General features: G+C 34.3%; 1 protein-coding gene across 1 annotated transcript; it reads right to left on the reverse strand.

Moving 5' to 3' along the window:
- Positions 1 to 2,857: 2,857 nt before the first annotated feature.
- On the reverse strand, positions 2,858 to 6,577 carry LOC132046977 (probable galacturonosyltransferase 9). Its single transcript, XM_059437836.1, has 3 exons — positions 6,133 to 6,577; positions 3,621 to 4,847; positions 2,858 to 3,445 (listed from the first exon to the last, which is right to left on the reverse strand). The coding sequence occupies exons 1-3, from the start codon at positions 6,253 to 6,255 to the stop codon at positions 3,170 to 3,172; spliced, it is 1,626 nt and encodes a 541-aa protein (XP_059293819.1). The 5' UTR covers positions 6,256 to 6,577; the 3' UTR covers positions 2,858 to 3,169.
- Between the last annotated feature and the right edge of the window lie 7,804 nt (positions 6,578 to 14,381).

Genomic DNA, 14,381 nt, shown 5'->3' on the forward strand with positions numbered 1-14,381 from the left:
AACCAAAGATTGTGGTCATCATGGCTGGTGATGACAAGCCTAGCTACTTGGCCACTCCATCTCTTGCTTGACCTTCTATAATAAACTTCCTTTTAGTTACTTGCATTTCCAATTGTTTTATACAAAGCTATTATCATATTATGGTAGATAGATTGTACTACCATTACTTAGAGTTCTGTGTATTGGGAAACAACGTCTACAAAGCCTAAGTAATTGTTTGTTACATTTTATCCTAGCTGCAGGAAGCAACTCTGGTGAGACTCACCGTCCCCTCCCCCATTTCCTTTCTCTAGATCCCTCATGGTGTGCTCCAAAAAAAAAAAAAAAAAAAAAAAAATATATATATATATATATATATATATATATATATATATATATATATATATATATTAATAAAGTGGTATCAAATCAAGAAAGCTCTTAGTGTCTTAAAATAGTTGAGAGAATGAATCATGTTCTTCTATATGTTATTGGATAATTCTCAGCTCTTGAACAGGCTTTTGTGACTAAGGTAAACACATAGTCAATTTTCTTAAATCTTCGGTATCGAGCGTAGAGGGGAAACGAGAGTGTCAAAGTGTTTTACACTTGTTGAGGGAATATGTTCCCCTTATATTTTAAGTTGGATTGAGCTGAAAATTCATTGTCTTCACAAGAACTATTATTACTAGTGGGTTTTCAGGTGGTTGTTTCTTAGTCATTAACTGGTCAAAAGAAAGTAAGAAACGATATATAGTACGAGAAAACCTTTTGGGTTTAACCCAAGGTCCTTTTTCTAATTCTGAAATTTCCCGGTAGATGCTAAATGTAAATGGCCGTGGAAAGTTAAGTAGATGCCTCACTTCAGATGCCATGTCTAAAAAATAGAAGTTAATTAAGAGATGTCAAACTGTTGATAAAAAGTGACAAGAATATGCTTTACTAATGTGTTTAGACGCAGCCGTTCGAAGCTCATGATCAATCATGTTATGGTGAGTCAGATGGATCCCACTTTAATACTATAGTTTAAGGAATGAGTTCTGAATAGCTTTTCAAAAAGTAAAGCACACAGCGAATGCACAATAGTGGCACACATTTGACGTTCCTCATTCCCCGACAGTACATTCCCCCAGTCTACTCTTTCATGTTTCCTACTATACTGTGTACAATGTTCTGGGATATTCAAATTTCTACTATACGTTGTACAGTACGCCAATCAGGGGTGGTTTAATTACTAACACTAGCAAAAGCAAGATGTAAGACTTAAATAAGACGCAGATCTTTAAATAAACAATACTACAGCATCCTTTTATATTCGCTCTTTTACAGAGAGAGGAAGGACTCCAAGGGGGTTATTCACCTATTAGTATTATAACTATTTACTAGTATATAGTATCCTTTTAGATCGACATCCCCATTGTTGCATTCCTAAAAGAATGGCTGGTATGTGGCACCACACAAATAGTAAACAAATTCTCCTTAATCTCCGTCTAAACCCGTACTAAGACATCTAATTTGAGATGGAGAAATGCCTATGAACACAGACAAGATAGTTTTCTTACAAATTGAACCTTATGAAGGGTACTAGTAGAACCAAGTTTGGATCTTCAACACGTACTTCAGCACAAAATCATATCATTAGAAGTTTATAACCACGATCTCTTAGCATTTGCACCCTAATGTGTGTTCTGTTTTCAATTCACAGCCTAGTCTCTTATCTTTGCTGAACTTGTAAAATATCTATCTTCAGTCATTGAGCGATAGACACTAATGTAGCAAGAGCAAACTTCAAAACTTACAAAATAAAGAATTTTCTGCTTCCCTACTGCATACTGCCATGGTAGAATTACCAACCACCATCATTATGGCCTGTCTAGCCTTTATAAATGCAGTAGTTTACAGCGCAGTAATGCTCAGTGTTATTGAACTTATACAATAAATTTTAGGTTATCTCCTACCTCAAATTATGTCTAAATTCACTAACATTCACACCAAGGAGACAGCTATCTAAATTGATAAAATAAAACATGCATTGATTGGCATTTTGACTTTCTATTTTGTGAATCTAGAGCACTTTAAAAAATATTAAGGCAGCCATTTTTTCCTTGTACTTGCTAAAGATTTACATCATGATAGATAACCAAGATAAATGATAGCATAATAAGAACAAGAAAAGGAGGATAGATTTTATACAAGGACGTTACCGAATCAACAATATGTCTTGCATGATCCATTTCTTACAACTAATCTCTTCCCTTTTTTTTTTTTTTTTTTTTTTTTTGATAATCTCTTCCCTTTTCTATTATTTGAAAGAAGAGATACGCAACGTTTTGACATGATAACCCAACTAACTCTACGAGAAATAGATTGAGATCAGATTGAAAGGAACATACGATTGAGCAGAGAAGGAGATGAAACAAGTAGAAGTGGAAGAATTACGAACCTATAGTGACTGCAAACATTTGGGAAGATGCAGACATGTGGTAAGAGGAACCCCGGGTGTGGCTGAGATCACCTTGTAAGCAGCAAATGGAACAATTTTTTTAATTTTTTTTTAATGAATGCGAAACGATATCAGGGGAGGTGCAGAATCCCAAGAGGACTAATACTGCCTTTACTAGCTTATTAGTAATAATGAATTAACGGAAAAGGAAAAGGATAAAAATCTTGAGTAAACCTTGTTCATTTTATCTAATGCCACAACCAGCATCACTCTCACAAATGACACTATTTGGAAATACTTGAGAATTTAAGAACATTTTGGTGGTTGAGTCCAAGAACACCATAAGCCCTGCAATCCTATCCAAAACTTCCCTTTCGCAACTCGCTTATTAAAAGCAATTCATTTATTGCAATCTCCACAACAGACTTCAGCCAGTAAAAAGAAACTAGTAGCAGTTTGTATAAGTGCATTAATGGTTTCAGAATCTTAATTAGTCACTGAACCCATTGTACGTGCTAAAAGTCCGTTACAAAAGAATCACTTCACTGTCTACAAAAACTGAGCTTCATTTCAACTTTTTTAAGTTACAATAAATAACAAGACAACTAATTAGAGAGATACCGTAGACAGAATCAACAGCCTGAGCTTTGCTCTGGATGAAAATATTTTTTCAAGTATTCAGATGAACAGTGAGTGTGCTTTAGTTTCTGTTGCCTCATTGTTGCTGAGGCATAACAGTGTGCTCCTCTACACGCCAAAATTGCACATCTGCACAAATTCCATTTCAGAATCAATATATTTAGTCCATAGCTCCTTGTATTGGTTCAAGGCTATGTCCAGCCAAGGCTTCATATCTCCATTATAGTGAATAACAGCAGCCTTGCGGATTTCATCCATGCTTACACTTGGATTGTACCCAAGGCCAAGTACATGCCACGACTTATCCAGTGATTTGGTTTTCGAGTAGAAGGTCATCAGCCCAGCTGGAAGTGTTCCCAATTTCCACAATGTCCGATCCTCATTCTAATTAAAAGAAATAATTGATAAGAACAGATTCCTTAATAGGATATATGATAAAAGAAAATAAGTTCTAGCTCAATCAGATTCTCTAATTCAGCCTATTGTTCTCTAAGCTATAATGAACTGACCAAAAAAATCAAACATGAAAAGATAAAAGGTACGGCATAAAACAGCTCACCAAATTCTGCCAGTAGTGATACTGCTCAGTGCATTTTTCACGCCTCCAGGCATCAAGATCAAAAATATTCATCCCAAATGCCCAGGCACACGCCTTAGGATTGAACTTTTCTCTAACAAGAGGGTGAGAGAAATTCAAGTACTGGGCATAGCGATGAAAAGATCCAAAGCAAGTCTCAACTGCCCCATTGACCTTCCCATCCAAATCAATTGTCCACAATGCAGTCAAATCCTTCTGAACCACAACATCATCATCCAGAAACAAAATTCGGTGAAGTGTTGGATACATCTCTGGCAAATAAAATCTTAAGTGATTTAACATCGACAAGTACTTTGGATTCTTAAATTTCATGTTGTTCACATCTTTCGTAGCATTCTCTGCATTGTTTTGGAAGTAAAAGTTCTGCAGCTTTGCGGACTCAAGTTGCTTGAGGACTGGAACATAGGAAGAAGTTAAGAATGTAAAATCCTCAACAGATTTGATTTCAATGTGCGCTTGCTGAATGGGCCTCATCTTAAACCATACTTTCATTGCAGCTAGATTCATCCTGTCAGTAACAACATGGAACACATGTTTCCATGGCTCCTCTGCGTTCTTTATCACCGAATTCACAACCACGGATACTGCAATTACATTATCTGAAAATATGGCATAATGATACAGAGTAGGATCCTCAAATTCAGGCTCCGGGTCTTCATCCCTATATTTTTCAGGATGTGAGATTCTCTCCTCCATAAGCCGCATAGCAAGACAATGTAAACTCTTTGGAGTTGATTTAGCAGCAATCAAACTTGCAAAATGTCCATTCTTCTTTGCCTTCACGAACAACTCATTAACAGCAAATATCGTGTCCTTCAGCTTCTGTATTTTCAACTGATTATCGTAAGACTCTTTTGAGTCAGCAATCAATAACCTCGTAAACTTAACCTTATCCTTAACCTCTTTCTCAAACTGTTTCAAAGAGTCATCATCCAAGGGTCCATCAGTATCAAACAAATTTGCGCGGTAATTTTGCTTCGACTGAAGATCAGAAAAATTCTGGGCCAAATCTTCAAACATCTTAAGCTGCTTATTAATCTCCAACTTCAGCTTCCTTGCATAAGCAGCATAGGCATTCACAAGCGCTATATGATCATGTGCTTGTTTATGTATTAAACCTAACCTAGTCTTCAATGGATCTGAACTCAGCGCCACAAATGACCGATGCACATATGCATTCCCAGTAGTCTGTTACAAATGCTCAAATGTCAGTCAATTTCTAGGTAACCTTGACAACAATACAAATCTCAATTCTCCATTTACATACTTCAATGTACCTAAATCTAAACTGATTGAATCTCAGCAAACATACTATGTACGGAAATTATAAAACATGCCTTATCCATGGAGAATGGACATTTATGAGAAAGAAGTTAAAGAAAGGCTTAATACACCGACAACCCCTTAAACTTGCCAGTATATTTCATTAAGACACTCGAACTACTTGTTCCAGTTGAGTACCTGAACAAACAATAAACTGTTCCTATTAGACATTTTCGATCCAAATTTTGAAAAAAACTTTTGAGTGTGTTCTCAAGAGCCTCTTAGTAGATAAGTTAACCGCATACAACATGTGACATACTTTAATTATACATATCAGTCTCAATTGGAACAAGCATGAGGTTTTACGACTTAGTGAGGTTAATGCGTGTAATTAAAGGAGGTAACATATTTTTAAGTGGTTAACCAATCTACGTAATGTTGAGAATCGTCGGGCAAAATAGTCGGGCACAACTTGAATTTTATTATTGCAAAGTAAAGACCAGCTTCGGTCTTACAATTCTTACACTAATTTTTTCTTTTGCACTCACACTCTAGCAACTCTCTTTGTTGCTCTTTACTATTGGTCACTTGATCACTCACTTGTTGCTTGCTTCAGCAACACTCTTATCTCGAGCACACAATCCTTACTTGATCACACCTTACTTGCCCTCACTTCTTGAGCTCCTCTAACTCGCTTGCTTACAACTCAAATGATTTATAGGTGGAGATGGAAAGATCTGGTGAGAGAGATATTTATAACTTTCTCTAGAAATATCTTTTTCTAGAGTGCTCCTCCCTATTCTCTACAACTCCTTAATTATTGTAGATTCTTCACAAAATATCTTAGATATTAATTAAGTTGGTGATGAATTCTTAACACGTAATGGCTGTTGTTCAGATGCTCAATGGGAACATACCCGGAATTCAAGTGTCTGAATGAAATTTTTTAATGGCAAGTTGAAGGAGCTATAAATGTATTCCGCCTTAAATAAATGACCTCATCAAACTAAAATCAAGTTATCTAATAATAGCAACTACTAGTCTACTACTTATTAAGGAAAAAGATGTAATCTTCAAGCTTGTAGAGGCAACATGCATTGTGTTAGACATTTATTCTAACGAAAATCCGTAGAGAAGCATTGAGCACAATATGCATAAGCAACAGCAACAAATGAGAATTCAAGTAATTAAGAGGAGAGTGAAAACGTACAGAACCGTGGTGAGAGGAGAAGAGAACGGATAGAGTGACGAGAAAGAGTAAAGTAAACATAACGGAGACGAAGATTCGGTATGAGAAGAAATTACGCCGCCCTCCTCGAACTGCAACCGCCATATCTTTTTTCAGATCTCTTCTCCTAATGGATCCAATGTGAAAACACCAAAATATTCTGCTTTGAATCTGTATAGTTACTACATATGCAAATTTGGAAATGTGGATTTCAATTCAATTTAGGTGGAAGAATAATCGGGAATTAATGTGGATTTTTATGTTGTGTGGGAATGTGTGAGTGGAGTTGATTTAATTAGATCTGAAGCTGGGAGTTGAAGATGGTGACTAATCTATTCTCTTCCCCCGCGTCGGTGGTTTTTGCTTTCCTATTTTAAGAAATTTAATCAACTCGGGATCTAACGCGATTCTTGTAATTAGTAAAGATGATAAGTCTGTTCAGTGAAGATAAAAAAAAATAAGCACATGAAGGCCTCCTTTAATTTAGTTTTTCAGAAATAACCCCTGAACTTTCTTTTCAGGTGCAAATTTCTAATATATATAAGTGTGGAAGAGGACCAACATAGCATTGACTGCTTGTACTAAAGGCTTTATAAATTATACATATAATGAATATTTGTATCAAAAGCTATATAATTTGTACACTTTAACCAGTTATTTTTTTATCAATGAATGCTTGTATCAAAAGCTATATAATTTGTACACTTTAACCAGTTATTTTTTTATCCCACGTGGATATATGTCATAATAATTAATATTTATTCCGTTCTCATATATAGACGCATGAACTTTTATTTTAATTCTCCGACACATTTATTTTCTCCGTGCACTTTTACTTGTTCACTTTTGATTTTTCACGTTCTTACTGAATATTTATTCTCTTCTCATGTTTAGACGTATACAATTCAATTTTGATTCTCCTACACAAATTTATTTCCTCCATGCATTTTTACTTGTTCACATTTGACTTTTCATGTTCTTTAGAAATTAATAAATCCCGTGAACATATGTCATAATCTTGAATATTTATTTTCTTCTGTATACACGTATGTACTTCAATTTTAATTCTCGACACATATATTTCCTCGTGCACTTTTACTTGTTCATTTTGACTTTTAGCGTTCTTCGAATATTTATTCTCTTCCTCGTATACATGTATGCACTTTAATTTTAATTCTAAAAGGCATATATTTATTTAGCTAAAATTTTTGCTTTTCTTTTCACTTTTGACTTTTCACGTTCTTTCAAATTAATAAAGTGAAGTACTCCTTAATCCCATATTACTTGGCCACGTTACTATACTTGTGTCGGGACCGATACGGGCCACAGCAGGTATAGCTAACCACCACTTTGAACAGGCTCATTCTACTGCCTCATGTAGGCCTTTGAAATACCTTTCGACCAGTATATTATTTACCGAAACATATTTGCTTTTATAACCATAAAACCGGCGTTTTAAAATAAAATGATATATACATACATATATATAAAAGCCATGGGACCATATTACCCATTTTCTTGCATCTACGAACCCTGTAACCTCCAACATATGGACGGGACGGGACCACGTGCCGTTTTATGAATATATACGTATATGTACAAAAAAAGAATAACCAATGGCACCCTCAGGAAAAATGGGGTGCTCTCAGAACCCAAGCTCTATGGTACTGGATCACCTCCTGTCTACTCTCCGCAGACACGGCGTCAGAAGAAAGGACGTCGGTAAGAATATTGTGCTTCGAGTATGTAAAGCGTCATAAACAATAATAGAATCGTCAATGAAATAAGGGGGCATCAATGAGGAGCGAATCTGTATTAAGAATCATAAGGAAATCATAGGTTTTGGCTTACTTTCATGTTCATCATCGTATCATATATGCGTAAATGTATGGAGCATTACCGTATAGGTACGGTGTGATAATCAAATAACCTTAGCGATAGCATTAACACGTCGGGCCTCCGTTCGGGGTATAAATCTTCCTTAGTGGTGTACAAGTATTTGGCCATGGTGTATACACACCATGTTTTGCCGACCATATTCTAGTGTGATATCATCATATGATCATTATATCATGTACTCGTCATAGTATACTCATCATAATATATTATTACAATACATGCATGAGACTTAGATAACCATACATTATCGGGGTGACGTATTTTGGTCGTGGACCCGTGTCATTATGAAATTCACGTGACTTGAAGGAACCATAAGGTGAGTGTGCTATAAGGATAACATCAATAGATTATATATATATATCGTTATTTCTTGGGAGCAAGCTCTGTCATATATATGTATTTAGACTTTCACTTACTATATCGTCGTCATCGTATCTAAGTATCTACTATCTCGTATAGCTATTCGTGAACGAGGACTTTTAACTTTTTTTGGAGATAGGAACATTCACTTAGTAAAGAGGAAATTCATGCCATAGGACTCTTACCTTAGAGGAAAGGGGTTAGCCTTCATACCTTCGTCGTTTAGCTGATTCTATCGCTTATCGATCTCTCTAATGCACTTGTTTATACCTTGAGGAATTCGCTGGGTCGTTAGCTAAACGATCATGGACGCACTTACTAAAGCTAGAGAAATCGGCGGCCATTTCTTGTTTATCTACTTTCATCTCGATTCCATATCAACTCCCGTACATTCAACAACGATCACGATATTACTAACGACCATCGTCATTCGTTAAATCTATTCAGTTTCGGTTAATTTCATCCCAATTCTCCATATATTATGGCCAAAGTTCACTATCGCATTCTTTCGTATATGCTTATTTCATGTTCTAAATATCATTTATAACGTATTTATAACATCAACATATCCATTTCAATGATTCAATTCAATTACTACGGATAATAATACTATTACACATTTGATGACCACATTTGCTATCAACCACAATCCGTGTGTTTGACTAACTAATACTTCAAATAACATGAAAAGGTCATGAAACTTACCTTAAATAATAGGAACAAGCTTTGGATGGTATTATCTTCTTGCACCAAAACCACTTGTCTCTCTTGGGTTTTTGATTTGTATGACTTTTAATGGGTTTCATTCACTTGATTCACTTGATTTCTTGTTATTGATCTTTGATTTCTATTGTTTTCTTGTGTTTGAGGTGTTTGGAGTGTTCTAGAGTTTTCTTGTGTTGTGGAGAAGTGAAGGTGAAATGAAAATGAAATGAAGAGGGTCCCTTATATTATTTCACCATCGGCCACGTGCATTATACGGACCAACATACGGTCCGTATGTTTTCTATGATAGATTCGGTCGCTATGAAGTATACTCTCTTGGATTGAATCTACGGTTGGACATCTGATCCATACTTTTTATACGGCCGGTATGGTTGGTAGGTTTGTCAGATTCTCTTGAAATCGTTTCGTCGACTCGTTTGATCTTCCTTATGGAACCTACTTAACACTTGTTCACTTTTTACCATTCTAAGGGCGTTGTTAACTCGATGCTTGAAATTCTTATCATGATACAACATGACTTGCTTTTTCTTTTCTCTCGAATGCCTTCGAAATCTTAATTAGGGCCTCGTACTTCTTACTTGTTCACTTTTCATACCCATCGTTAGTCTATTCACTTAATACGCTGAAATTTCAAGTGTAACAACTTGACTTTTCACGTTCTTTAAGAATTAATAAATAAATACTTTCCGCCGTTGCTCATATTAACGAAAAATTACTAAAAATATATGTCTATTTTTCTATTCTATATTTTCTTATTATATATAAACGTCAAAGTGGACGAACACACACAACAAGTTTTACAAAAAGCTAAAATTATATCTGGCGGGAACTAACATGTGTACATTTCGGAAGTTAAACATTAATTCTACCTCTTGTGTGTTTACTTTTTAAGTCCACGGGTCGCGATGTGTGAATTGTCTTTTCATTTTTTTCATTTGGCATATACTCATTTCCCTGTCTCGGATTTAAGTGCGCACGTTTTGATACGGAGTTTAAGAAATAAAAATAGACTTTTAAATTTAAATTAAAAATGTGTATAATATAATAAAATATCTTTTGAATCTTGTGATTATAAACTTGATATGTAGGATATTTGAATTGTCAGCTTAATAAATATAAAAAGAGGTGGGCATAACCAAAATAACACAATTTCTTTTATTTAACAACAAACGTCCAAGGTGGACGAACACAACAACAATAAATTGTACAAAAAAGCAGGCGAAATTGTACTACAATAGGGACTAACATGTGTACATTTTAGAAGTTTAACATTAATGCTACCTCTTGTGTGTTCTTTTTAAGTCCCCCGTATCATGATGTCTCGATTGTCCTTTCATTTCCTTAAATTTAGCATATACTCCTCTATCTCGATTTAAGTGTCACGTTTAACTTGAGACACGGAGTTAGAAATAAAGATAGACTTTTGAATCTTGTGGTTCTAAATTAAAAATGTGTATAATATAATAAAATATCCTTTGAATCTTGTGATTATAAACTTGACATGTAGGATATTTGAATTGTCAACTTACTAAATATAAAAAGAGGCGGACATAACTAAAACAAGACAAATTTTAACAACAATTGAGAAATTAAGGAAAAAAATAAGAGGAAAAGAAAACAAATATGGAGACTCACTAAGGAGAATCGCAGTATCCTTTGTAAAATATACAAACCATAAAGACTAACTAAATTGAGTAACCAAATTAATCATGTTGGGCCCCGTGCATCACGGGCATAGTTTGCTAGTATTTGGGTAAACACGGAATTTAACAAAAAAAAAAAAATCTTACGTATTAAATTTGTAATTCTAAAACGTGTCATATACTTTTGTCATTTTGTGTGAGTTTATATTATTTTACTAAGATTTAAGAGTGAATGATAAGTTTAAACAGAATAATAAGGAAAATATGTACATTAATTGAGATGAATAGAATAATAGGCGTGTTTGCTTAAATAGGTAACAACAAAGGGTCCAAAATGCCCATCACTCATTAAATGGCTTATATTTGCCCTCATTCTACCAATTGGATCTCCATTGCTCTTAATGTTAGTTTTCAGATTAAAAGTTTTAAAGAAATTATGAGATGGCACGTGGGAGACTTTCATTAAATAGGTGACGCTGATTTGTTTGTCCAAGTGACTCAACCATGAATATTTGATCACCCATATTAACCCAAAACAACTAAAAACTATTTGTGTATGGTGGAGTCGACTTCACCAAACTAGAAACCATTGAGTTCTGCAACTTCAAATAAAAAGAATTATAACTAATCCATATAACAAATCAAGAGTTTTGTAAAACTCAATGGCCATAATTCGAATTCCATGATTGATTCCTTGTAGAAATGATGTTTTGAAATTAGAAGTACCTCAAAATTTCATATTCGAAAACACTAATTGATCCAACAACGAGGATCTTAATAGCTCAATTTGTTGACTACCTGAACTTTCATCTTGTTAGTGAGGACTGAAGGTTCAACTACTCACTTGTAATCCCCTTCCCCGGGTGTAACTAAAAACTTTTTAAAAAATTGATCCTACAATAAATATTCGGATTTAAACTTTGATGCAAGCTCCAATGATCATTCGGTATAATAATGGTTTCTTAGCCTCAAGAAATGAACAATTTAAAATAATCTCACGAATTTCGAATTTGTTCGTACCCAATTGCTTCGATGCTTCACGTTTTACAATTGAATGGATTCATTGACAACAATGCCCTTTTCGTTTGAAGCTGTGATTTTTGGTTCAAACAACATGGATTTTTTAATATTTGATATCTTGATTATCTTCCAAATAAGCAATATCTTAACCCAAAGTAATTAAGTTAAAAATAATACTTATTAAAGTAAAATTAATAACCCGAAAAGGTTTGAATTTTGCTGGATTAAGACCGGGAAAGTTCAAATTCGCGGGTCGAGGAGATTAGATAATCTCAAGTTGGTCTGCAATATGCATGATTGCCCTATGAATTCCAATTCGGATCACAGGTAATTTCCATTATCTGTCCATATATATATATATATATATATATATATATATATATATATATATATATATATATATATATATATATATCCTGAAATTTCAAATGATGCTCTGTTCCGTTGAAATCGTAAACATGAAAACCAGAGGCAACTGGATTGAACTTTCCAATTGTTCTTACGAGATAGCTATGCTGATTTATCTTCTATCTATAGTGTAACTTGCAGTAATTAATTATATTTCGTCCGTTCTTCGTTGAAGTGATAAAGCTAACATACTTGTAGTGTCCGCGTGAAAAATTAGGTCATTTTAATTAAACGATTAGTAAGTTGCATTTTGTAACTTATTGCATCATGAAGTTGATCGTTTTCATGAAGCAACTGAGTTCAATCCTCCTATTTTGGATATAGATTGTGCCTGTATTATTCATTTTCCTAGTTAAACAACTAATAACTTCGTTTAAATTTGAGTAATGTTATACCAGAAATGAGGACTCGCTAAAAATGTACATAACCATTCCAATACCTTTTAGCTGAAGATGCTAAAGTTTTGCCAAATTATTATTATTATTATTATTATTATTATTATTTTGATATTTCTGAATAGACTCATAGAAGTCTAAGAGATGTCACCTTATTCAACATAACCGTCTCATCAAAAAGTTTAAACTATTAGAAAATAAACACTTACATTTATTTAAGTAGTATCTATAACATGCCCTTCAAGCGTGGGCTTAATTATTTTTCTTGATCAAACATTAGGAAATATTATTTTGAGGAGTAGTGGTGAGGTACAAACACAAATTCAGCACATCTAATTGTGTGAGCCTGTCTCATATAAAAGTTTAATACATTAGAGAAGAAATGCTTTTTTTTTTTTTTTTTTTTCTTTGCTTCTTACATCTACCACACGTAGACATAGGTCTGTTGTCCCACAAACCTTTTTGAGGGTGAAAACTTAGCTTTATATTTCATTAGGACTGTGGCCTTGTTTATAGAAGATGATCCTTCCAGGAAAGCAATAACATGATTCTATTTTCTGTAACGAAAAAATATCCTACCTTCCTGATCATCAGTTTCTTTCTTCTTTTAGACAACAAAAAAACAAGATTAAACTAATTAAGTTGAGCTCCCTAGGATCTAACAGCAGCTCTAAAGGAGGAAACATGGTTTCAATATCAAGTATGCCATTCCTATCGAAATACTATTTTAATTTTGGATAAGATTGAATTGTGAGTTTTCTTGAAAGAACAGTTAGACAATAAAGAACAGCAATTAATGGGGGAAAATTGAATGTAGTTAATTTATTTGCTGTCTCATGCATAGACAAACTTTGTATTGTTGGAAACATATTTTAAGAAAAATACGAAACTTTGGCTTTCTGCAGTCTACTTATGTGGTGGTGCTGAATCAGTAAGACGTTAATATAGTTGATTAGCAAACAACCTCGAGAGAAATACATCGAGTTGCCTAAGAAGTGCGCTGCTACTTAATGCCATGCCAAGCTGATCTACCTGTGAATTAGTTTTAACACTATAAAGAAGGTAAATTCAGGAGAAAAAATAGGCTGGAGAAACAAGTTGAGACTTGAATTGTGATATACCTATCAGGTGAATGTTAGATGTGATATATTTACATTTTTCAAAGTTCAGGTTTTAATTGAGAGGAGGAACCAGAGTAAATTACTAAAAGGAAGATGATACCTGTGGTAAAAGCAGGCCGAACAAATATTCATAAGAAACGATAGAATAGGAGTTCACACTGTTGTGGGAGCTTGTTGATTAGTGTTACTAGTAATTGTCAATGCCCGCCATGGAATCTGCTGTTTTTTGCCTGTAACATAAGGAGGAAGTAGGATGAGTTACAGTTACTAACTTACTATAGTTGTGCTTCTACGCGAGTAGGTTGTGATAAAATGACATAATAAAGTCTGAAAATCTGAAGATAACAATTAAAGCGAGGAGCAGTGGATTGCTTTTGACATATTTCTCCTGTTCTGGCTATGCTTGCCTTAAATAAACTTCAGGCATAACCCTCTCTATCCTGTCGTCCTGTTTAACTATCTTAGACATGCAATTTTCAAGGGGGGGAAAAAAAATCTTCGACTGTATTTGGCCAAGTTCCATTGACAAAGCTGCTTTAATGGAAGTGACCTGATGTTCCTCTTGAGGAAATAACTCTTTGTTTCTTAACTTTTTTTCTATGAATAGAGATGGATTTTCTTCTTTATCTGTTAATGTATGTATAGAGAAACTAGCATCA

Source organism: Lycium ferocissimum, chromosome 2, assembly GCF_029784015.1.
Source record: "Lycium ferocissimum isolate CSIRO_LF1 chromosome 2, AGI_CSIRO_Lferr_CH_V1, whole genome shotgun sequence".
Taxonomy (NCBI): Eukaryota; Viridiplantae; Streptophyta; class Magnoliopsida; order Solanales; family Solanaceae; genus Lycium; species Lycium ferocissimum.

Excerpts from the sequence above, each read along its gene's own strand:
- LOC132046977 (XM_059437836.1), bottom strand. The coding sequence starts at position 6,255 with ATGGCGGTTGCAGTTCGAGGAGGGCGGCGTAATTTCTTCTCATACCGA. Across the intron at positions 4,848-6,132 it reads TCTCCTCTCACCACGGTTCT|ACTACTGGGAATGCATATGT; the intron begins GTACGTTTTCAC and ends CATTTGTAACAG. Across the intron at positions 3,446-3,620 it reads ATCACTACTGGCAGAATTTG|AATGAGGATCGGACATTGTG; the intron begins GTGAGCTGTTTT and ends TCTTTTAATTAG.